Source organism: Chiloscyllium plagiosum, unplaced genomic scaffold (genome assembly GCF_037043375.1).
Source record: "Chiloscyllium plagiosum isolate Xiang-an unplaced genomic scaffold, Cpla_swu_hap1 HiC_scaffold_38, whole genome shotgun sequence".
NCBI classification, from domain to species: Eukaryota; Metazoa; Chordata; class Chondrichthyes; order Orectolobiformes; family Hemiscylliidae; genus Chiloscyllium; species Chiloscyllium plagiosum.
Genome location: NW_028270176.1, coordinates 24,699,795 through 24,724,271, shown reverse-complemented (window position 1 = coordinate 24,724,271; position 24,477 = coordinate 24,699,795). Strand labels below are relative to the sequence as shown.

Here is a 24,477-nt window from a genome sequence, read left to right as displayed (position 1 = left end):
AACTTTTCTCCTGTGCCAATGGATTTTTTGGAGATTTTGTTTATACCATTTATTCCTTTATCTTCCATAATAATACATTGGGCCTCTTTGCTGCCTATAAACATTTGCTCAAGGAATGCACTACACCTTTTCACACGAATTTGTTGTGTGCCTTTCTAATTGTACAATTACCTAAACAGTATAAAATACTATAGGGGAATACTTTTCCATTCAATTATTCCTCTATAAAAAGATTGGAACTGTGGCAAAAACTAGGCCTTACAAATCTGCCCCTTTTTAAAATGTTTATATGTTTAGAACTGCTTGCTTACAGAAACTTGGTTAACTTCCCTTATGGTTCTTCCTAAGGAGAATCTCATCTTATCCAGTATATCTATATGGAAACTACAAGTTTAGCTGTGATGTCCTACTGTATTAACTGTCGAAACCTTTCGCCCATTTTGCGTTCTGGTTCAGTACTATCCTGCAGGGAAGAAAAGCTGTCATCCTTGGTGACTCCTGACCAGCTGTTTTGTGAATCTCGTCTGCCTTCTGAGCAGTTAGGCATGGCCAAGAAAGGCTAGCCAAGCCAGCGAGGCACACATCCTGTGAATGTTTAACAAACAAAAAATCAGCAGCTATGGACAGTCACATTACTGAAAGTCTGGGGTCGCCAGTACTAGAAACCAAGATATGACATAGATTTTTTTCATTAATTTCACTTTTCACTCACCTGTACAAATCTACTGTATTACATGGAACAATTCAGTGCAGAACAGGCCCTTTGTCCCTCGATGTTGCTTTTCCACCAACATCCATCTGCGACAAGGAAGGGATTATATATTTGTTTTTCATCATAGAATATTTATCAGTAAAATATTTGTCATCACGCATATGCCTGGACTCATCATTTACTTTTCTAAATTATGCCGTCATGTAAACAAGGGGAGTAAATCTCGAATTTGATTCATTTTGTTTTCTTTCTGTACTCATTTTTTTATTTCAAAAATATATTTTGGTTCGTAGATATCTTTTGATATTTGTACAGTGATGCCATTCATATATACATTACATGTTTTTACATACAGAGACCAGACTGAATCATTTGTATTTACAATTCTGTATGTTGACCATCTGGATGTTGAGTTGAGACATCAGCGGAGCTCAATTACTGAGTGGGTCCCCCGTTGTTCTTCAGCAGGCAGACCTTATACGGCGGTCTTTCTCCACCACGCCTTGGCGGCAGCTGCCCCAAGCTTCAGCACGTAGTCCTGGACCTTGGAATGTGCCAGTCTGCAACACTCAGTCAGGGTCACCTCTTTCAGCTGGAAGACCGACAGGTTATGGACAGACCAAAGAGCGTCTTTCACCGAGTTGATGATCCTCCAGGCACAGTTGATGTTTGACTGAGTGTGTGTCCCGGGGAACAGATTGGAGAGCACAGAATCCCATGTCATGGAGCTGCTTGGGACAAACCTCGACAAACATCTCTGCATTCCTCTCCAGACTTCCTTTACATAGGCACATTCCAGAAGGAGGTGTGTGACAGTCTCGTCCTGTCCACAGCCGCTTCGAGAACAGCGTGAGGTGGAGCAGACAGTCTGGGCGTGCATAGAGGATCTTACCAGCAGAGCCCTTCTCACCACCAGCCAAGCCATGTCTTGGTGCTTGTTGGAAAGTTCTGGCGATGAGGCATTCTGCCAAATGACTTTGACAGTCTGCTCAGGGAACCACTCGATAGGATCCGCTCTCTCCTTTTCCCGAAGGCTCTCAAGGACACTACGTGCTGACCACTTCCTGATGGATTTGTGGTCAAAGGTGTTTTTCTTCATAAACTTCTCCATGAAGGACAGGTGATACGGAATGGTCCAACTACTCGGAGCGTTCCATGGCAGTGAGGCCAGACCCATCCTTCGCAACACCGGGGACAGGTAGAACCTCAGTACGTAGTGACACTTGGTGTTTGCGTACCGGGGATCCATGCACAGCTTGATGCAGCCACACACAAAGGTGGCCATCAGGGTGAGGGTGGCATTGGGTGTGTTATTTCCCAGTTGCCCAGACCTTTCGACATGTGTCCCTTCGGTTCCAGTCCATCTTTGATCGCCACATAAAGTGGAAGATGGTCCGGGTGACTGGGGTGGCAGAGGTTCAGGGAATAGGCCAGACCTGTGCCACATATAACAAAACTGAGAGAACCTCACACCTGATGACCAGGTTTTGACTCGCGATGGAGAGCGACCGTTTCCCCCATCTACCCAGTTTCTGCCTTAGTTTCCTGATATGCTCCTTCCAAGACTTGGCGCGCGTCTCAGCCCCTCCGAACCAAATACCCAGCACCTTAAGGTGGTCAGTCCTGACGGTGAAGGGGATGGAGGATTGGTCGGCCCAGTTCCTGAAGAGCATGGCCTCGCTCTTGCCTCAGTTTACCTTGGCCCCCGAGGCCCGTTCGAACTGGTCACAAATGCACATGAGTCTGTGCACGGACAGCGGATCCGAGCAGAAAACGGCGACGTCATCCATGTACAGGGAGGCCTTAACCTGCAGGCCCCCGCTGCCAGGAATAGTCACCCCTCTCAGGCTCGCAACCTTCCTGATGGACTCGGCAAATGGCTCTATGCAGCACACAAACAAGTCAGGAGAGAGAGGGCTGAATCTCACCCATTGATTGAGACTGCACTGACAATGTTGGTGTAGAGCAGTCTGATCCAATTGCAGATTCCCTCCCCAAAGCCCATCTCTCATCTATGTATGCAATATCTTGTCAAAGGCTTTCTCCTGGTCCAGGCTGATGAGGCAGGTGTCCACCCCCCTGTCCTTCACATAGGTGATCGTATCTCTGAGGAGTGCAAGACTCTCAGTGATCTTCCTGCCCGGAACAGCACAGGTTTGGTCAGAGTGAATCACCGATCCCAGAGCAGACCTGACCCGGTTGGCGATGACCTTTGACAAGGTTTTGTAATCCACATTTAATAGCGAGATTGGTCTCCAATTTCAAATTTCCTCCCTCTCCCCCTTCCGCTTGTAGATGAGGGTGATGATGCCTTTCCTCATGGATTCACTCATGGTACCTGACGAAGCATACTGACATACACCTCCAGCAGGTCCTGGCCAATCAAGTCCCACAGAGCTGAATAGAGCTCGACCGGTAAGCCGTCGCTTCCGGGAGTTTTATTCTTTTCGAAGGACTCGAGGGCCTTGGTCAGCTCGTCCAGAGATAGCGGCTGGTCCAGCCTCTCCCGTGTTCTGTCATCTAAGACCTCCATGATAGAGGACAGGAACGACTGGGAGGCCGCGCTTTCGGTCGGCTTCACGTCATACAGACTGGCATAGAAGGATTTACTGATCCTCATGACGTCAGCCTGAGATGACGTTATCGAGCCATCTTCTTCCTTCAGGCTGCTGAGCACGGAGTTCTCTTTGTGCACCTTCTGGAAGAAGAAACGTGAGCACGTCTTGTCCTGCTCCACCGAGCGGACCCTGGACCAGAAAATTATCTTAGAGGCCTCTGAGGCAAAGAGCGAGGCTTGCTGGCCCTTCACCTCCTGGAGGTCCTCCATGACATCGACCCCCATCGTCTGCAGCAGGCGCAGGTTCTGCATACTTTCCTGGAGTTGGGACAGTTTTCCCCGCCTCCCTCTCGCCTCCTGAACACTTTTGAGGATGAAGAATCTCTTGATGTTCCCTTTTACTGTTTCCCACCAGTCCGCTGGGGACTCAAAGAGGGGCTTCACGGTTCTCCAACCTGCGTAGTCCCTCTTGAGCTCCTCAATGTTTCCCGGGGTCAACAGCTTTGTGTTCAGCTTCCACGTTCCCTTACCAGCCCGCTGCTCATCCTGTAGGTAACAGTCGGCCAGCAGGAGGCAGTGGTCAGAGAAGAACACCGGCTTGACGTCAGTGGATCTGACCGAGAGCGTTCGGGACACAAACAGGTAATCTATCCTTGAGCGGATAGACCCGTCTGCCCGTGACCAGGTGTATCTACGCTGCGCTCCGTCTGCAGGGGTGCTGAAGATGTCATACAGCTTGGCATCTTTTACCGTGTCCATCAGGGCTCTGGACGTGGTGTCCAGTTTACTGTCCCCCCCGCCGGATCATCCGTCTGCATCAATGATACAGTTGAAGTCTCTGTCCAGAATGACCGGCCTGGACGTAGCCAGCAACAGTGGAAGCTGCTGCAGGACGGCCAACCGTTCACTCTTACCCACTGGGGCGTACACATTAATCAGTCTCAGGGGAGCATTCCTGTACATGACGTCGGTGACAAGGAGGCGCCCGCCCACCACCTCCTTAACCTCGGAGATGGTGAAATCGCCTCCTCGGAGCAGGATACTCAGGCCAGTATCATTGCTCCCCCCAACCAAACTGACAGCCCATGGGCCCACAAGCTTGACCATCTCCTGTAACTGCTGAGGTGCAGAAATAGGACATCAGCTGTAACGTTGGCCAGGAAGGCCATCGTAGAAACACTTCGCATAGAAGATTAAATGCTATGCAGGTTAATGCTGGCAATTTTAATGGCCATCTTACAGTTTACAAAGTTACCACTGTCTCCGTGGCAGATGTCTGCGTCCCCATGGTAAAGGCGAACTGCTGGACACTTGCAGGGCTGAGGTAGCTGTCCAGTTCCTCGCTGGGGTCATTTCCCCATTCTGGTGTCATCGGGCCATGACCAGTCCAGTTCTGTGTCTGACAGCGGGGCTGTCAGAGGATTGCTGCTCTCAGTTAAGTGGAGCTGTGGGGCATTGGGTATCTCCTGGTTTTCACCTAGTTAGGGAGGGGAGATTGGTGGTGGGCTTTACCAGCCACCTCAGAGGGTGCGTTGTGTCCTGGTTGGTGGGTGTCGCCCTCCTTTCTCCCCTCGGCACTCTGCCTCTTCTTTTAGTGACGACCCTCCTTGCGCCCGTCTTCACCATCTGAAGAGCTGCCTGTATCCTCCTCGTGCAGCTGATGTTTCCCCTTTGCTGGGTGGCTTTGGGGACCTGGCGGGTTTTCCGTTTCCTGTTTTTCACCGGTATCCACACCCCTGCCTCCTTGGTTCGTTCCTCCTCCATTGTCTCCGTCTGTCCTGTCGGAGCTTGGGTCGGCTGCTGTACCTATCCACTGGCTGTTGCCTGCTCCGTTCCAGCCTGTGCTTCTTTCTGTGTGCCCCCAGACTCAGTTCCCCCTGCTGTCTGATTGGACCTTGCTGGTCTTTGGGGTCCACAGCTCACCTTGCTACCCCCGGCCATCTGTGTGTAAGTGGCTGCCTCCCTCCCGTCTTGGGTAGGCCTTGTAAATGTGACCTGCCTCTCCGCACAGATTACAGTTCTTCGCCTCCTTACAGTCCTTTGTCAGGTGACCCTCTTGCTTACAGTTCCTGCAGATGGTCACCTTACAGTCCGCTGCCATGTGGCCTGACTTCCCACAGGTTCGGCACACTTTCAGCTGCCCTGCGTACGTCAGGTAGCCCCCTGCTCCCTCCGAATGCGAAGCTGGAGGGTGGGTGGAGGATGTTCCTGCTGGCGTCCACCTTCAGCGTTACTTGGACCTGCCGTTTGCTGGTCCAGATACCAAATGGGTCAACCACATCCATGCTGTCACCTTCGACCTGCACATACTGTCCCAGGAAGGTCAGGACAACAGCTGCTGAGACGTGGGGTTTGTACATATGGATGGTAACAACCCGACGCCTCTGTGCAAGAAGCACACACAAGACCACCAACAAAATGGAGAACAGAGGCTCCCCTTCCTTCTTCTTCAATACCTTCAGGAGCTGCTTCACACTCCTGAAGGTCACATTGAAATGGCCTGCCCCAGGGAAATCCTGCAGGCAGTAATTTTTTTTTAAAAATTTCAAAAATATATTTTATTCATAAAATATTTTGATAATTTGTACAGTTGGTCATGCCATACATACATAAATGTTCAATTTCTTTGCATACAGAGATCGGAATTAATCATTCCTATATACAGGTCTGTACATTTACTATCCATATATTTAGCTGAGGCGCCAGCAGAGCCCACTTACTGCGTGGGCCCCCTGTTCTTTGGCAGACAGACGTTACACGGTGGTCTTTCCCCACCGTGCCTTGGCGGCAGCTGCCCCAAGCTTCACTGCGTCCAACACGTAGTCCTGGACCTTGGAATGTGCCAGTCCTCAACACTCAGTTGGGATCAGCTCCTTCAGCTGGAAGATCAACTGGTTTCGGACCGTCCAGAGAGCGTCCTTCATCGAGTTGATGATCCTCCAGGTATAGTTGAAGTTCGTCTCGGTGTGCGTCACCGGGGAACAGGCCGTAGAGCACGGAGTCCCGCGTCACAGCGCTGCTTGGGACGAACCTCGACAAACACCACTGCATTCCTCTCCAGACTTCTTCTGCGTAGGCACATTCCAGAAGGAGGTGTGTGACAGTCTCATACCCCCCGCAGCCACTTCGAGGGCAGCGTGCGGGGCGGCTGAGAGTCCGGTGTGCATAAAGGATCTCACAGGCAGAGCCCTTCTCACCACCATTCCTGAAGAAGGGCTAATGCCCGAAACGTCGATTCTCCTGTTCCCTGGATGCTGCCTGACCTGCTGCGCTTTTCCAGCAACACATTTCCACCCCTTCTCACCACCAGCCAAGCCATGTCTTGGTGCTTGTTGGAAAGTTCTGGCGATGAGGCATTCAGCCAAATGGCTTTGACAGTCTGCTCAGGGAACCGCTCGATAGGATCCGCCCTCTCCTTCTCCCGAAGGGTCTCAAGGACACTACGTGCTGACCACTTCCTGATGGACTTGTGGTCAAAAGTGTTTTTCTTCATAAACTTCTCCACGAAGGACAGGTGATACGGAATGATCCAACTACTTGGAGCGTTCCGCGGCAGCGAGGCCAGGCCCATCCTTCGCAACACCGGGGACAGGTAGAACCTCAGTACGTAGTGACACTTGGTGTTTGCGTACCGGGGATCCACACACAGCTTGATGCAGCCACACACAAAGGTGGCCATCAGGGTGAGGGTTGCATTGGGTGTATTTTTACCCCATTGCCCAGATCTTTGTACAGCGAGTCCCTTCGTACCCGGTCCATCTTTGAGCTCCATATAAACTGGAAGATGGCCCGGGTGACTGCAGCGGCACAGGTTCTGGGAATAGGCCAGACCTGTGCCACGTATAATAGCAATGACAGTGCCTCACACCTGATAACCAGGTTTTGACCCACGATGGAGAGCGACTGAAGCTTCCATCCATCCAGTTTCTGCCTCACTTTGCTGATACGCTCCTCCCAAGACTTGGCGCACGCCCCAGCCCCCCTGAACCAAATACCCAGCACCTTCAGGTGGTCAGTCCTGACGGTGAGGGGATCGAGGATTGGTCGGCCCAGTTCCTGAAGAACATGGCCTCGCTCTTGCCTCAGTTGACCTTGGCCCCCGAGGCCCGTTCGAACTGGTCACAGATGCACAATAGTCTGTGCACGGACAGCGGATCCGAGCAGGAAATGGTGACGTCATCCATGTACAGGGAGGCCTTAACCTGCAGGCCCCCGCGGCCAGGAATAGTCACCCCTTTTAGGTTCGCATCCTTCCTGATGGACTCGGCAAATGGCTCTATGCAGCACACAAACAAGGCAGGAGAGAGCGGGCAGCCCTGCCTGACTCTAGATCTGACTGGGAAGCTATCTGATTCCCACCCATTGATTGAGACTGCACTGACAATGTTGGTGTAGAGCAGTCTGATCTAATTGCAGGTTCCCTCCCAAAGCCCATTTTGGAGAGAACATCTCTCATATACTTATGAGATATCTTGTCAAAGGCTTTCTTCTGGTCCAGGCTGATCAGGCAGGTGTCCAACCCTCTGTCCTGCACTTAGGTGATCCTATCCCTGAGGAGTGCAAGACTCTCAGTGATCTTCCTGCCCGGTACAGCCAGGTTTGGTCAGGGTGGATCACCAATCCCAGAGCAGACCTGACCCGGTTGGCGATGATCTTTGCCAAGATTTTGTAATCTGCATTTAATAGTGAGATTGGTCTCCAATTTCAGATTTCCTCCTGCTCACCCTTCTGCTTGTAGACGAGGGTGATGATGCCTTTCCTCATGGATTCACTCATGGTACCTGCCTGAAGCATACTGACATATACCTCCAGCAGGTCCCGGCCAATCAAGTCCCACAGAGCGGAATAGAGCTCGACCGGTAAGCCGTCGCTTCCGGGAGTTTTATTCTTTTCAAAGGACTCGAGGGCCTTGGTCAGCTCGTCCAGAGATAGCGGCTGGTCCAGCCTCTCCCGTGTTCTGTCGTCTATGATATCCATGATAGAGGACAGGAACAACTGGGAGGCCACGCTGTTGGTTGGCTTCGCGTCATACAGACTGGCGTAGAAGGATTTGCTGATCCTCATGATGTCAGCCTGAGATGACATTATCGAGCCATCTTCTTCCTTCAGGCTGCTGAGCACGGAGCTCTCTTTGTGCACCTTCTGGAAGAAGAAACGTGACCACGTCTTGTCCTGCTCCACCGAGCGGACCCTGGACTGGAAGATTATCTTAGAGGCCTCTGAGGCAAAGAGCGAGGCTTGCTGGCCCTTCACCTCCTGGAGGTCCTCCGTGACATCGAACCCCATCGTCTGCAGCAGGAGCAGGGTCTGCATACTTTCCTGGAGCTGGGACAGTTTTCACCACCTCTCTCTCGCCTCCTGAACACCTTTGATGATGAAGAACCTCTTGATGTTCTCTTTTACTGTTTCCCACCAGTCCACTGGGGACTCAAAGAGGGGCTTCACGGTTCCCCAGTCCCTCTTGAGCTCCTGAATGTTTCCCGGAGTCGATAGCTTTGTGTTCAGCTTCCACGTTCTCTTACCAGCCCGCTGCTCGTCCTGTAGGTAACAGTCGGCCAGCAGGAGGCAGTGGTCAGAAAAGAACACCGGCTTGACCGGAGAGCATTCGGGACACAAACAGGTAATCTATCCTTGAGCGGATAGACCCGTCTGCCCGTGACCAGGTGTATCTACGCTGCGCTCCGTCTGCAGGGGTGCTGAAGACGTCGTGCAGCTTGGCATCTTTTACTGTGTCCACCAGGGCTCTGGACGTGGTGTCCAGTTTACTGTCCCCCCCGCTGGATCGTCCATCTGCATCAATGATACAGTTGAAGTCTCCGGCCAGAATGACCGGCCTGGACGTAGCCAGCGACAGTGGAAGCTGCTGCAGGACGGCCAACCGTTCCCTCTTACCCACTGGGGCGTACACATTAATCAGTCTCAGGGGAGCATTCCTGTACATGACGTCGGCGACGAGGAGGCGCCCGCCCACCACCTCCTTAACCTCGGAGATGGTGAAGTTGCCTCCTCTCAACAGGATACCCAGGCCGGAGGCGCGGCTATCGTTGCCCCCCGACCAAACTGACGGCATATGGGCCCACAAGCTCGACCATCTCCTGTAGCTGCTGAGGTGCGGTATCCCACACTCCTGCAGAAACAGGACATCGGCTTTAATGTTGTCCAGGAAGGCCAGCATAGAGACACATTGCGTAGCAGATTTAATGTTACCAGCCCCCTCAGAGGGTTCATCATTTCCTGTTTGGGCGGTGCTGCCTTCCTTTTTCCCTGTGGCGCTTTGTCTCTTCCTCTGGTGACAACCTTCCTTAAGCCCGTCCTCACCATCTGAAGAGCTGGCTGCATCCTTCTCGTGCAGGTGTCGTTTCCCCCTTTGCTGGGTGGCTTTGGGGGCCTGGCAAGGTTTCCTCTTCCTGGTTTTTACAGGAATCCACTCCTCTGCCTCCTTGGTTCACTCCTCCTCCATTTCCTCCACCTGTCCTGTGGGAGCTTGGATTGGCTGCTGCATCTCCCCGCTGGCTGCCGTCTGCTCTGCTCCATCCCTCTGGGTGCCCCCAGACACCGTTCCCATGCTGGTTTGTGGTCCTTTTGCAGTCCACGGCTCACATTACTACCTCCGGCCATCTGTGCATAGCTGGTGGCCCCTCGTCTTGGGCAGGCCTTGTACACGTGGCCCACCTCTCCGCACAGATTACAGTTCTTGGCATCTTTGCATTCCTTGTTCGGGTAACCTTCCTTCTTGCAGTTCCGACAAATAGTTTGGAAGTACGAGCTTTTGGAGCGCCGCTCCTTCATCAGGTGGTAGAGAAAGCTAGTATGAAAGCTAGAAAGCTAGTCCAAATGATCCTGTTGGACTAAAACCTGGTGTTGTGTGATTTTTAACTTTGCCAATCCCAGAAAGTCTAGTAGCCTGTATCTCAGTATTCCACTTGACAACATTGTCTTTTTCCAGTGTGAGTACTGACAAAAAATATTCATTTAGTACCTCCCCTATCTCCTTGGACTCCACACATAACTGTCCATTATTGTCCTTGACTGGCCCTAATCTTACTGGAGTCATTCTTTTATTCCTGACACACCTATAGAAAGCTTTAGGGTTTTTCTTGATCCTACCTGCCAAAGACTTCTCATGCCCTCTCCTGGATTTTCTTAGCTCTCTTTTTAGGTCTTTCCTGGCTAACTTGTAACTTTCAAGTGAGACTTCACATCTCAACCTAACATAAGCCTCCTTTCTCCTCTTGACAAGAGATTCCACTTCCTTAGTAAACCACGCCTCCCTTGTTCAACCACTTCCTCCTTGCCTGACAGGTACATACTTATCAAGAACATCAAGCTGTTCCTTGAATAAGCTCCACATTTCAATTGTGCCCATCCCCTGCAGTTTTGTTCCCCACCCTATGCATTCTAAATCTTGTCTAATTGCATCATAATTGCCTTTCCCCAGCTATAACTCTTGTCCTGTGGTACATACTTATTTGTTTCCATTGCAAAAGTAAGTATAACTGAATTGTGATCAGTATCACCAGAGTGCACACCTACCTCCAAATACAATGCCTGGCCGGGTTCATTACCCAGTGCCAAATCCAATGCAGCCTTGGCTTGTCTACATACTGTGTCAGGAAACCCTCCTGCACACATTGGACAAAAACGGACCCATCTAAAGTACTCGAACTAAGAGAAAGTGAGGACTGCAGATGCTGGATATCAAAGTTGAGAGTGTGGTGCTGGAAAAGCACAGCAGTCAAGCAACATCCACAAAGCGGGGGAATCAATGTTTCGGTTATATGCCCTTCATCAGGAAGCCCTTTCAGGGCTTATGACTGAAAGGGCTTCCTGATGAAGGGCTTATGCCCAAAATATCAATTCTCTTACTCCTCGGATGCTTCCTGACCTGCTGTGCTTTTCCAGCACCACACTATCAACAATATTTCCAGTCAATATTTGGAAAACTAAAATCTCCCATAACAATGACCCTGTTACTTTCGCTCCTATTCAGCATCATCTTTGCAATCCTTTCCTCTACATCACTGGAACTTTTCGGAGATATTTTAAAACAAATATTTTAACTTGCAAAAGAAGAATTCATAATTGGTCTACTTCCATAGAAGTTTCAGACCTAAAGAAATAGAAACAGGAGTATGTCATTTGATCCCACAACTTTGGTCTGCCGTTCAGTGGCATCATGGTTGACCTGACGCTCCTTATGTCCATTTATAACATAGAACACGACAGCGCAGGACAGGACCTGTGGACCACGATGTTGCACCGACCTGTGAAGCCAATCTGAAGCCCATCTAACCTACACTTTTCCATTTTCATCCATACGTTTATCCAATGACCATTTAAATTCCCTTAAAGTTGGCGAGTCTACCACTATTGCAGGCAGGGCACTCCACGCCCCTACTACTCTCTGAGAGGGTGAAAACTCTCAGCAGGGTGACCTCTCCTTTCTTGTTTCTAACCTCTGCCCACACTACCTCAGTGGACGAGTCCTCATCAAATGTCCTTTCTGCCTCCATAATATTGTCCTTGACTAACAATGCCACACCTCCCCCTCTTTTGCCACCTTCCCTGTTCTTACTGAAATATCTAAATCCAGGAACCTGCAACAATCATTCCTGACCCTGCTCTTTCCATGTCTCTGAAATGGCTCCAGTTTCAATCTCCCAGGTGCCAACACATACTGAGGTTCACCCACCTTATTCTGGATGCTCCTGGTGTTGAAATAGATGCACTGCAAACCACCTGCCTGCCTGCTGGTACATCTTTGTGACCTTGAAACCTGATATATGGCCTCACTATTCTCAACTCGTGTACACTGGAACTACAATTCCAATTCCCATCCCCCTGCTGAATTAGTGTAAACCCTCCCAAAGAGCATTAGCAGGATGGCTAGCACAAGAGGACAGAGCCTTAAATTGAGGGGCGATAGATATAGGACAGATATCAGAGCTAGGTTCTTTACTCAGATTTGCAACTCCAGTTTAAGACCTGTTACTTGCATTCTGCAAGTGAATTTAAACTAAAGTCCATCTTTAAATAAATGTTTACTATTTCCACTTTAAACACATTCAATTACTAATTATCTTTCCTTAACAAAATATGTATTTGAATTCCACTGATGAGGATGAAATTCAATCACTTTACAACTTTAGCAAGCCATTAAATGAAACTTGCTTAGATTCTGCAAACAACTAGGGGACAACCACTTCTTTACTCTGTATTTTGCAACCTGTCTAAACACAATGAATTTGGATTAGTGGTGCTGGAAGAGCACAGCAATTCAGGCAGCATCCGAGGACAGGCAGCCTGAATTGCTGTGCTCGGATGCTGCCTGAATTGCTGTGCTCTTCCAGCACCACTAATCCAGAATCTAGTTTCCAGCATCTGCAGTCATTGTTTTTACCACAATGAATTTGGATTCCATTGTCAGGGAATAAAAGTAACTGGCACTTCGGAGTTTTAAGATAATCAAATGGAGCGAGAAAGCATTTGTGAAATGGAACCATATTTCACTAATATAATTTATAGTTTTGATGAAAGTTCAGAAGAAGTTGATTAATAAAATGGAGCAGATGTGGACAATCCTAAATGCCCCTTTTGTGGAGTTTTGATATTCTAGTTAGCAAGTAGTTGGGATTGCAATCAAAGCAACTCAACACTTGGCCAGTCTGTGAGATCTGTAAAAGAAAGCGTTAAATGTCTGGTTTGTTACTGGGTCACTCAGAAGTTAATTTTCTTTTTCTTATTTATCGTGGAGTGTGGGCATCACTACAAAGTTGTTGTCCCAGTACTGATTTTTACAGTTGACAGCAGTTGTACGTTCACTAAAACAGGAACCAGCTGAGTAATTTTGAGAATTGCTAACTGAATTTAAATGTCAGCAAGTTGTATTTAGCTGAAATCATGATTATAGATCTCATGACGTTACTGCTATGTTTTGCTAACGTCTTGCTAACCATATCTGCAACTGAGGCGGCAATTAGCTCTAGACAATGCAATTGTGGCCATTTTGTTATGTGATGTTTCATTATTTGTTCCTGTTGCATTTTCAGATCATAAAACAAATGTTGGTGTCACAGTTGGCATAGTGATTTCATCACTTGTTTTTTTGGGTTTTATTGGTGGGATCAGTGTATGGTTAATCAAAATTAAATCACATAGGTGAGTACATTTTATAACTTTTTTTCTTAAACTTTGCTAAATTCTTTATGGCCAAGTAATTTTGAACAATGTATATTTATAAAAAGTTGATTCATAATATTTCTATATCAATCATAGATAAGTGTAAAGCATGTTTATACTGAGAATGTTAATGTTTTATATATTGCAATGAAAGAATCCTTTGTCTTTGTTAGTTCCTCATTTTAGTTCGAGAGAAAATTCATTATCTTTTGCTAATGCTGTGACATAGTTTTAAATCTCCAATACTGAAACTCTAATTCAGAAAATCTCATAGACTTCGTCAATTTAACTTGTCTTCTAAGTAACTTCAAAGTTTCATTTTTGAACCATTGTAACAATGTAAATGATGGGTTAAAATAATTTAAGCTATGCCTTCGTGTTATGATCATTTTATTTGTTCAATCCCTCATTATTTGAATATTGTGTCTCAATACCTAATACAGAAGGTGGTCAGCCAGTAATAAATTTGTACTGTACACTTTGAAAAAAAAAATCAGTTTCATCAACGGTAACACATTGGCAAGTAGAATATGTCTGTACCAGGTCATAGTTTTTATAACATAATATTGTCATGAAAAGCATTTAATTTTTAAATTTTGGACAATGTTGCTTTAGAATGAAATCTGCAACACAAAGGCAACCTACTAGCTCAAGAGAATGTGGTAAGTAAACTACTCCATTATTTCAATGTTGCTATGGCAATGCAAAACTTTAAAGTGTTTGCTGATTTGAAGTTAATTCAATGAACCATCTATCATACTGACTGTTGAACTTTCACGTTGGCACTTACATTAAGATAAATTAAGGTAACAATCCCTGTCATGTGCATTCCAATTGAAGTAATTGCAAAACATATCCAAACCCCTATTTGGAATGATAGTTTTAGAATTTGTATTGATCAAGTTTGTTTTTAATGATTATAAGTGTTGCTAATTTGTGAAGGAGATAAAGTCATAGTCCTTTGTGTAATATGTATCCTATTCAAATCCTATGATTTTCAAAGTTAACAATCACACAACACCAGGTTATAGTCCAACAGGTTTAATTGGAAGCACAATAGCTTTCGGAGTGATGCTCCTTCATCAGGTGATAGTGGAGGGCTCTCCACTACGATCGAGCCCTCCACTATCACCTGCTGAAGGAGCGTCGCTCCGAAAGCTAGTGATTCCAATTAAACCTGTTGGACTATAACCTGGTGTTGTGTGATTTTTAAGTTTGTACACCCCAGTCCAACACCAGCATCTCCAAATTATGATTTTCAAATAACCTAGTCTCTATTTCTAATCTAGTTTCACATTTTGTTGTCATATTTTTCATGAATTGTATATTCCTTTATTATCAGAACCTAATAGATTTTAGTGCCATAGAGAGCACTATGTGACATGGATGTTGAAAAGAATCTAATTATTTTCCACTAATCAGGATTTCAGCCTTTAACTTTGATCAACTCTGGTACAGCCCCATTATTTTTAATAATTAACGTAATCGTTTGTGTATTAAATTGATAACCAGGAATCATCATTCTACTTTACAGGATATCAAATGTATCGTCCAAATCAAAATTTTGATCTTGACTCTTATTACTTAGTTAACATAGACATTGCAGTAAAAATCCTTGGCATTGTTTGTTTGGTTGTGTTCTTTAATTGAAACAGTTCAAAATCTAAGCTGATATTAAATGCATCTACTAATAATAATGAACTTAGGACATACAGAATCCATTCAAAACCCAGCAAGAAAATAATGAGGAATGGTCATTTAAGTTTCATACATTGTAACTCCGTTATTGTAAATATATTGGACTTTAGAATTGTCCATTGTTTTAGGTCTTTTGGTACTGCTTGGAATATTATGAAGCAAATTGTTGCCACAATAGTTCCAGAGATATCAGTTTGCATTTCATTGGAGTGGTAAGGATAGTGGTTGGTTTTTCTGGATCATGGAATGAAAAGGAGATTTGACAGGAATAAAGTAGTTCTGGAAGAATTTTGTTGAAGCAAGAATGAAAAGCTGTGACATTTCATTTAATGTTAAATTAATAGCACCTACAGAGTTCAGTGTTACGGACTAGGCCAAACAACTCAAAACATTCTTAAGCAGGCAGCTTCGACCTAACTTTACAATTTGTTTTAGTAAGTGTACTGTACAGTGAAAATTACCCAGAGTAAGATAGCGAGGTTGACTACTAGATTTTAAAACAAACATAAAACTTATTCACAAAATTACATAGTGAAACACAAAAAACATAATAAGCAAACTCCCTTTCAAACCCAGTATAAATGGTACACATGCTTTCGGGTTGAAGCTGAAGGGCAGAAGAGAGAGAGAGTTTCCACACAGATCCCTGTTGAACTTCCCAATTCAAGACTGAGCTAAAACTGCTCCCCTGAACCATTCCCCTCTCTTTATACAGGTCACTTCTAAAACATGACCACTTTGACCTGAAGTCTCATTGCTTACATATAAACTAAAGGCCTCTCAAAATCCTTTTCATCTCTATTCCAAACTAGACTGATTGGAGGTTTATTGCCCCTCTGAAAAAAATCAACCACAGAGTCTCCTTGAGCCAAGGAACAGCTTTTGAACAAAAAGGGGTGAGCTTTGAGACACCTCCCCACTTAAAAAAACTGAGCAATCAATACCAAAAGATAGCTTCATTTTTAACCCTTCTGAACCCTGGTTGGTAGTCGAAACACACATACATACAAATTCACTATAAACATGCAAACATGCACAACCCGATGCAAATTCAGGCCACGGCACACCTGCCCCCAAATACCTCGTTCGAGTTTTGATAAAGCATTGGCTATCACGTTTCCGTGACCTGCCACATGTACAATTGTCAAATCAAGTGGCTGCAGCAACAAGCTCCATCTAAACAGTGTGGCATTTTTGTCCTTAAAATTCTCCACAAATGTCAATGGATTATGATCAGTGTATAACAATTGTCTAAGATGCATTGCTGGTGATATAAACACTGCAATGTTGTGATGCCAACACCAAGCTTAAAGTCTCTTTCTCCACCCAGAATATTTCTGTTGATGAATGTTCAACTTCCTGGAAAAATACCTGTTGGGTCTTTCTATTCCCTCATCATCCTCCTGCAGGAGCACCACACTGACACCCACATCACGGGCATCGATAGCCACCGTGAAAGGCTTTGTGTAATCTGGTATGGCTAATACTGGGGCAGTGGTTAACACAGTTTTTAGGCTGTCAAATGTCTTTTGACAGTCCGCTATCCACTGAAACTTCTTGCCCTTTTTTAACAATTTGGTGAGTGGAGCAACCACATTGCTAAAGTTCGACACAGACATTCAGTAAAATCCACTCAATCCCAGGAACCGTAGTACTGCTTTTCCATCAACGCTGTGCGATATTCCCCAATTACTTTTGCTTTCGCATCCCGTGGGTCCATTTGTCTATGTCCAATAACATGGACATAGGTGACTTGGGCTTTGGCAAATTCACTTTTAGCTAGATTTACCAGCAAGCCTGCATTCCAAGGTCGATTGAACAAGTCCGATAAATGCTGTAAATGTTCCTTCCATGAGTGACTAAAAATCACCAGGTCATCAATATACACCACACAGTTGAGTAATCTGGCAATGACCTTATTAGTCTCTGAAATGTGTCTGAAGCGTTTTTCATCTCAAATGGCATGACTTTGATATAGCCTATTTGGTGTTATGAAAGCTGAAATTGCCTTTGCTCTCTCTGACAGAGGTAGTTGCCAGTAGCCATTGAGCAAGTCTAACTTAGAAATGTAAGGTGCTTGTCCCACGTTTTCAACACAGTCCTCCAACCATGGAATTGGATATGCGTCGATCTTTGTAACAGCGTTAAATGTGCAATAGTCCATACATACCATTGGGTACCACCTGGCATTGGCACCCTGACTATGGCTGAGCTCCAGTCATTGTAACTCACTTCGATTATGCCAGCTGGGAGCATGCACTCTGTCTCCTTCTGTACCTGTGTCAACTTTAGAGAGTTATGCCTATAAGGATATTGTTTATTCTTGCACAATTAGGTTAGTGCTTCCCAGTTTATTTCTGCATATCTCCCCGTGTGACAGTAATAACTCTTTCAGGTCATTTTGTTATGGAAGATAACTCAATAATTTACCCCAATTTTTGACATCTTCCTCATTTGTCCAATTGGATTTGAGGAATGTTCAATTCGGAATCCTCTGAACTTTGTTCTTCCTTCTGTGCTGTAATCACCAACACCTTCTCCTCTTGCTTTCCTTCCCTATCAAAATACCCTTTGAGCATATTCACATGACACACTGTGAGATTTCTTCCTGTTTGGATTCCTTATTAAGTAGTTCACCTCACTCAATTTCCTCTCAAATTGATTAGGTCCACTAAACCTTGCTTTTAAAGGCTCACCAGTTACTGGAAGAACCACCAAAACCTTATCCCCAATTGCAAAATTGTGAACTTGTGATTTCTTATCAGCTTCTTGTTTCATTGTATGCTGTGATACTTTTAAATGTTGTCTAACCAACTCTCCAGTTCTATTTAATCGTTCATTTAAAATTTGGCACATTGTACAAATGGGTGGTCTCTGCACTCTGACTTATTAATTTCTCCTTCGTCAATTTTAATGGTCCTCTTACTTCATTCCCAAAATTTAATTCAAATGGAATGAATTTGGTCAATTCATTCGATGTGTCTCTGATTGCAAAAAGTACAATCGGAATTCCCTTATCCCAATCATCTGGATAATCCTGACCATAAGCCTTCAATGTGGTCTTTAGTGTTTGATGCCATCTCTCTAGTGCTGTCTGCAATTCCAAATGGTACACAAGAGATTTGAATTGCATTATTACCAAGTTATCCATAACTTGTTTGAATAGTTTGGATCTGAAGTTTGATCCTTGATCTGACTGGGTCTCTATTGGCAGTCTGTATCTAGTAAAAAAATTAAGTAATTCTTCTCCAACCCTTTGAGCTGTGATGTTGTGTAATGGGATTGCCTCTGGGAATCTAGCCGACACATCCATTGTTGTTAATAAATACTCATTCCCACTTTTTATTTGAAGTAGGGAACCTTCGCAATCAATCAAAACACTTGTGAAAGGTTCCTCAAATGCTGGAATAAGTATCGAAGGTGTAGGTTTTATTATTGCCTGCGGTTTTCCAATTAGCTGACATGTATGATATGTCTGGCAAAATTCAACTTTGTCTTTGCAGAGTCCAGATCAGTAAAAATGACTTTGTATTTTAGCCTGTGTTTTCCTCACTCCTAAATGACCTCCAAGTGGTAGCTCGTGCGCCACTTACAGCACCTCCTTTTTATATCCTACTGGCAAAACAATTTGATGAATCTCTGCCCATTTTTCATCTGCTTGAATGTGTGATGGTCTCCATTTCCTCATTAAGACATCATTTGACACTCAGGGAATGCATTCATTTTTTCTCTCAGTAAATGCCTTTTGATATAACTGTTTTAACTCCTCATCTTTTTGCTGTAATTCAGTCAGCTTAGTAGAGCTAAAAATACTTGAATGTTTACCTATTTGGTCTTTCTCTGTTCCGCTTATCTGATTAAAGGAAGTTATGGATAGCACTACTTCAGCTTCCTTTTCCGTGCCTTTTGATCTCTCCTGCTTCAACTTGTGCCTCTGTGATTATGTGATTACACAATCTGGGAAATTTCCTGGATAAACATTCTCCAGGTCTTTAGTTGTCTGCATCTCCCCTGGCGTTTCACCTGGAGTAGGCAGCACGCCTCCCGATGCATCAGCTATATCATTTGCAAGGACAAATTGTATTCCTGGAGCTAAGAGTGTGTCCAGTACTCCTACCACAAATTCTGCACTATTTCTGGACTCTCTAGCCTCACTTTGCATAATTGAGCACTTTTTGTCTCACCATGAATTCCTGTTACCAGTACCTTTTCTGGCAATAGTCTCTCAGGCATGCAAATCTCCTCATCCTTCAGCATTACCAACTGAGAGGATCCTGTGTCCTTTAATATTGTAACCTCCTTACCTGCTACTCCTGGCTGATGTGAATAAACTTTACTCTTGCAAATATATTTCTTAAGCAGCATTAGCACTTCCTCCTTACTCAACCTCTGATCATTTTGTACACTCTGAAGCAGTTGTCTAACTTACCTTTTGTTACTAGTCCAACAAAACATCCATGCTTTCCCTACATCTGGCTTTCTCCAAGTCCACCAACGCTGTGATTTCGTGTGGCCCACTTTATTACAATGAAAACACCGGAGCCATTTAATTTCTTTGTCCCTCTTAAGGGTTTCTTTTTTACCTGTGGTAAGATCTACCTTTCCCTTTCCATGTGAGGATTTCTCTTTGCCCCAATTTCTGACCCTCATGGACTGAAATTGATTCTGGAAGCCAAACCATGTTTTATGAACCAGCTCATAATCATCAGCCACTTTAGCTGCTAACCTTACTGTTTTAACTCTCTGCTTTTCCATATGAGTTCACACTACTTCCTCACTAAGGACACTTTCAGCCTTTATCTCCAGCCTTTAAGCTGACTTTCCTTTTTAAGTGTCAGTTTCTGAAGTTCAAAAGCTTTCTCTTTTTCCCTCTCTTCTGCTTTTCATTGTAACTCAAACTGTTCCATTTCTGCTAGCCTTTCCTTATCTCTCGCCTCTAACTCAAGCTGCATTATTTGGAATTGAATTCTTGCCATCTCTATAGATTCTGATGGTTTCTGCGGCAAGTTTAAATGCTGAGCTACTGCTGTAATTATCTCTCCTTTCCTCACAAAAGCAGACAGTTCCAATTCGAGCTTCTCTGCTAATTCCTGCAACTTGGTCTTATTCACTTTTTGCAAAACCTCCAAAGTTACTGCATCCACATCCAGAAAACGTTTGGCGAATGAAAGAGCCATTATTATCTCAAGCTTTGTCTACCCAACCAAACGGACGCCCGAAATAAAGACACTAGCGCCTATCATTCGCTGTTTAAAATCCTGCAAAAAGCCCCCACACTGCTATGGACTCGGCCAGACCACTCAAAATGTGCTTAAGCAGCAACATGAGACCTAACTTTGCAAATTGTTTCGATAAATGTACAGTGAAAATTACCCGGAGTAAGAAAGCTAAGTTGACAATTAGATCATCGATAGATCATCATTGTATCATTGATAGTCACAGGTTAGGTACTGGAAGACTGGAGGTTGGCAAACGTGGTGCCACTGTTTAAGAAGGGTGGTAAGGACAAACCAGGGAACTATAGATCAGTGAGCCTGACCTCGGTGATGGGCAAATTGTTGGAGGGAATCCTGAGGGACAGGATGTACATGTATTTGGAAAGGCAAGGACTGATTAGGGATAGTCAACATGGCTTTGTGCGTTGGAAATCATGTTTTTTGAAGAAGTAACAAAGAGAATTTATGAGGGCAGAGCAATAGATGTGATCTGTATGGATTTCAGTAAGGTGTTCAACAAGGTACTGTATGGGAGACTGGTTAGCAAGGTTAGATCTGATGGAATACAGATTAGATTACTTACAGTGTGGAAAGAGGCCCTTCGGCCCAACAAGTCCACACCAACACGTTGAAGCGCAACCCACCCAGACCTGCACATTTTGGAATGGTGGAAGGAAACCCACGCAGACATGGGGAGAATGTGCAAACTCCACATAGAGGGTCGCCTGAGGTGGGAATTGAACCCGGGTCTTTAACCACTTTGCCACCGTGCCGCCCACAGGGAGAACTAGCCATGTGGATAAAGAACTGGCTCAAAGGTAGAAGACAGAGGGTCGTGGTGGAGAATTGCAATTCAGACTGGAGGCCTGTGACCACTGGAGTGCCACAAAGATCGGTGCTGGGTCTTCGACATTGTGTCATTTACATAAATGATTTGGATGTGAGCATGAGAGTTACATTAGTAAGTTTGCAGATGACACCAAAATTGGAGGTGTCATGGACAGCAAAGAAGATTACCTCAGATTACAACAGGATCTTGACCAGATGGGCCAATGTACTGAGAAGTGGCAGATGAAGTTTAATTCAGATAAATGCGAGGTGCTGTATTTTGGGAAAGCAAATCTTAGCAGGATTTATACACTTTATAGTAAGGTCCTAGGGAACAAAGAGACCTTGGAGTGCAGGTTCATAGCTCCTTGAAAGTGGAGTCGCAGGTAGATAGGATAGTGAAGAAGGCATTTGGTATGCTTTCTTTTATTAGTCAGAGTATTGAGTACAGGAGTTGGGAGGTCATGTTGTACAGGTCATTGGTTAGGCCACTGTTGGAATATTGTGTGCAAATCTGGTCTCCTTCTTACGGAAAGATGTTGTGAAACTTGAAAGGGTTCAGAAAAGATTTACAAGGATGTTGCCAGGGTTGGAGGATTTGAGCTGTAAGGAGAGCTGAACAGGCTGGAGCTGCTTTCCCTGGAGCGTCGGAGGCTGAGGGGTGATCTTATAGAGGTTTACAAAATCATGAGGGGCATGGATAGGATAAATAGACAAGGTCTTTTCCCTGGGGTAGGGGAGTCCAGAACTAGAGGGCATAGGTTTAGGGTGAGAGAGGAAAGATATAAAAGAGACCTAAGGGGCAACTTTTTCACACAGAGGGTGGTACGTGTATGGAATGAGCTGCCAGAGGATGTGGTGGAGGCTGGTACAATTGCAACATTTAAGAGGCATTTGGATGGGTATATGATTAGGAAGGATTTGGAGGGATATGGGCCGGGTGCTGGCAGGTGGGACTGGATTGGGTTGGGATACCTGGGTCAGCATGGACTGGTTGGACCGAAGTGTCTGTTTCCGTGCTGTACATCTCTATGACTCTAGATTTTAAAACAGACGAAAATTTATTCACAAAATTGCGCAATGAAACACAAAGAACAGAATAAAGAACCCCTACTGAACTCAGCCAATCCAACTTGACTTAATTATGCTGTTCCAAATGTACACAACAGTCCCAATAAGCAAACTCCCTTTAAAACCCAGTTTAAATGGAACACATGCTTACAGGTTGAAGTTGAAGGGCAGAAAAGAGAGAGATTTTCCACACAACTGCCTATTGAACTTGCCAGTTCAAGACTGAACTAAGACTGCTCAGCTCAGCTCTGCTAGAGAGGTGACCATGCCCCTCTCTTCATACAGGTCACCTCTAAAACATGACCATTTTGCCTGAAATCTCATCTGACCCCGGCCAGGTTTATTGTCCCTCTGTAAAAAGTCAAGGACAGAGTCTCCTTGAACCAAAGAACAGCTTTTCGAGAAAAAGGGACCATCTTTGTGATGTAAGTCTTTTACTCTTCTAAAATGCAATTGAGCTGTGAGGTTTTGCGTATTCCTTCCAGACTTTGAGCTCCTCAAATCTGAAACATACAGACTGAAATGTTGCTGTAAACAAAATGGAGAGGAACTCATGAGAAAATTGGATAAATACTTGATTAGGCTGTGGTAACATGACAAGGCAACAGGTTTGACTTGATGTCACTGAAAGGCGACACTGGCATAGCAGCCTAAAAAAGCTTCTTTCAAAATGTTAACATTCCATGTCTCTGCAATTACCATACATGGTAAAATAATTATCTTGTTTTCTCAGACCATGCTGCACCATTTAATAAGAAATCATCAACGATCTATGAAAATATCCCAAGAAAACAAAAGGTTGGTACTAATATGACAATTATGTCAGTGCCATTAATATACAGATAAGGGGATGTGCTTATTAAACTACGGTCATATGTTTGCTCCCATGAACCTCATTGCTCCAGTATTTAAAGAAAATGGATTTATTAATAAACCAAAAAGGAGCATGGGATTTTTGTTGTGGTTTTTGAAAAGTTGATTGTTAAGACAATTCAAAAATAATTTTTCCTCATGCTGTCAAATAATCAAAGCCTACATAATCATAGGGTGGTTCTATCATTGGATGTAGTTGAATGGTGCTGTGTAATATCCTGAGGGTCACCACGACCTGTGCGGGTTTGGGAGGGGCGTGTCTTGGTGTGATGCTCTTTTGGGGTGTGCAGTACAGACTGGATGGGTCAAATGGTCTCTTTTAAAGTGCAGGGATTGTACAATTCTATATTTGACATTCACACCTACACCTGAAAGTCAATTTGGCAAAAGCATGATTGGCGATTGTTGTATGATTTTTATCGGTCTGGAAAATATACATACAAGGTTAAAGTTTATTCACATCGGCCTGGAGTAGTAGGTAAGGAGGTTACAATATTAAGGGAAAAATTCTTCTGCCGCCTTCGCCTCCGCGCCTACTTCTTCAACTAGGATTCCCGCCCACCCTCTGACGACCCCTTCTCCCGCCTCCAACACACCCCATCCACCTGGACACCCCATGCTGGCCTCTTACCTCCCACGATCTCTTCATAGCCATCTGCCGCCGCGACATTGACCACCTCAACCTGTCCATCCCTCTTACCCATTCCAACCTCTCACCCTCGCAACGTGCAGCTCTCCACTCCCTCCGCTCCAACCCCAACCTCACTATCAAACCGGCAGACAAGGGAGGCGCGGTGGTAGTTTGGCGCACTGACCTTTACACCGCTGAGGCCAAACGCCAGCTTGCAGATACCTCCTCCTACCGTCCCCTTGAACATGACCCCACCCCCCACCACCAAACCATCATCTCCCAGACCGTCCATAACCTCATCACCTCAGGGGACCTCCCATCCACCGCCTCCAACCTCATAGTCCCACAAACCCACACCTCCCGCTTCTACCTCCTGCCCAAAATCCACAAACCTGACTGCCCCGGCCGACCCATTGTCTCAGCCTGCTCCTGCCCCACCGAACTCATCTCGGCATACCTCGACACGGTCCTGTCCCCCTTAGTCCAAGAACTCCCCACCTACGTTCGGGACACCACCCATGCCCTCCACCTCCTCCATGATTTTCGCTTCCCCGGTCCCCAACGCCTTATCTTCACCATGCACATCCAGTCCCTATACACCTGCATCCCCCATCACGAAGGCCTCAAAGCCCTCCGCTTCTTCCTTTCCCGCCGAACCAACCAGTACCCTTCCACCGACACCCTCCTTCGACTGACTGAACTGGTCCTCACC

The 24,477-nt window shown here is 45.5% G+C and overlaps 1 protein-coding gene and 1 pseudogene across 3 annotated transcripts in view; one reads left to right on the top strand and one right to left on the bottom strand.

Annotated features, from left to right (window-relative positions):
• LOC122544190 (uncharacterized) overlaps positions 1–24,477 on the top strand; it is a 33,467-nt gene that overhangs the window by 6,126 nt on the left and 2,864 nt on the right. The window contains exons 4-7 of one of the 3 annotated variants that reach the window (XR_015753711.1): positions 13,319–13,427; positions 14,064–14,110; positions 22,547–22,686; positions 22,995–23,060. Coding sequence is in view for 2 of the 3 variants with exons in the window: in XM_087981055.1 (XP_087837181.1) it covers positions 13,319–13,427; positions 14,064–14,110; positions 22,995–23,059 (221 nt within the window). In the remaining variant the exon portion in view is untranslated. Of the gene's footprint in view, positions 1–348; positions 910–13,318; positions 13,428–14,063; positions 14,111–22,546; positions 22,687–22,994; positions 23,061–24,477 lie in introns of those variants that run through there. The other 2 variants (XM_087981055.1, XM_087981056.1) reach the window with 2 other exon arrangements.
• Positions 1,077–7,573, bottom strand: LOC148139336 (uncharacterized; annotated as a pseudogene).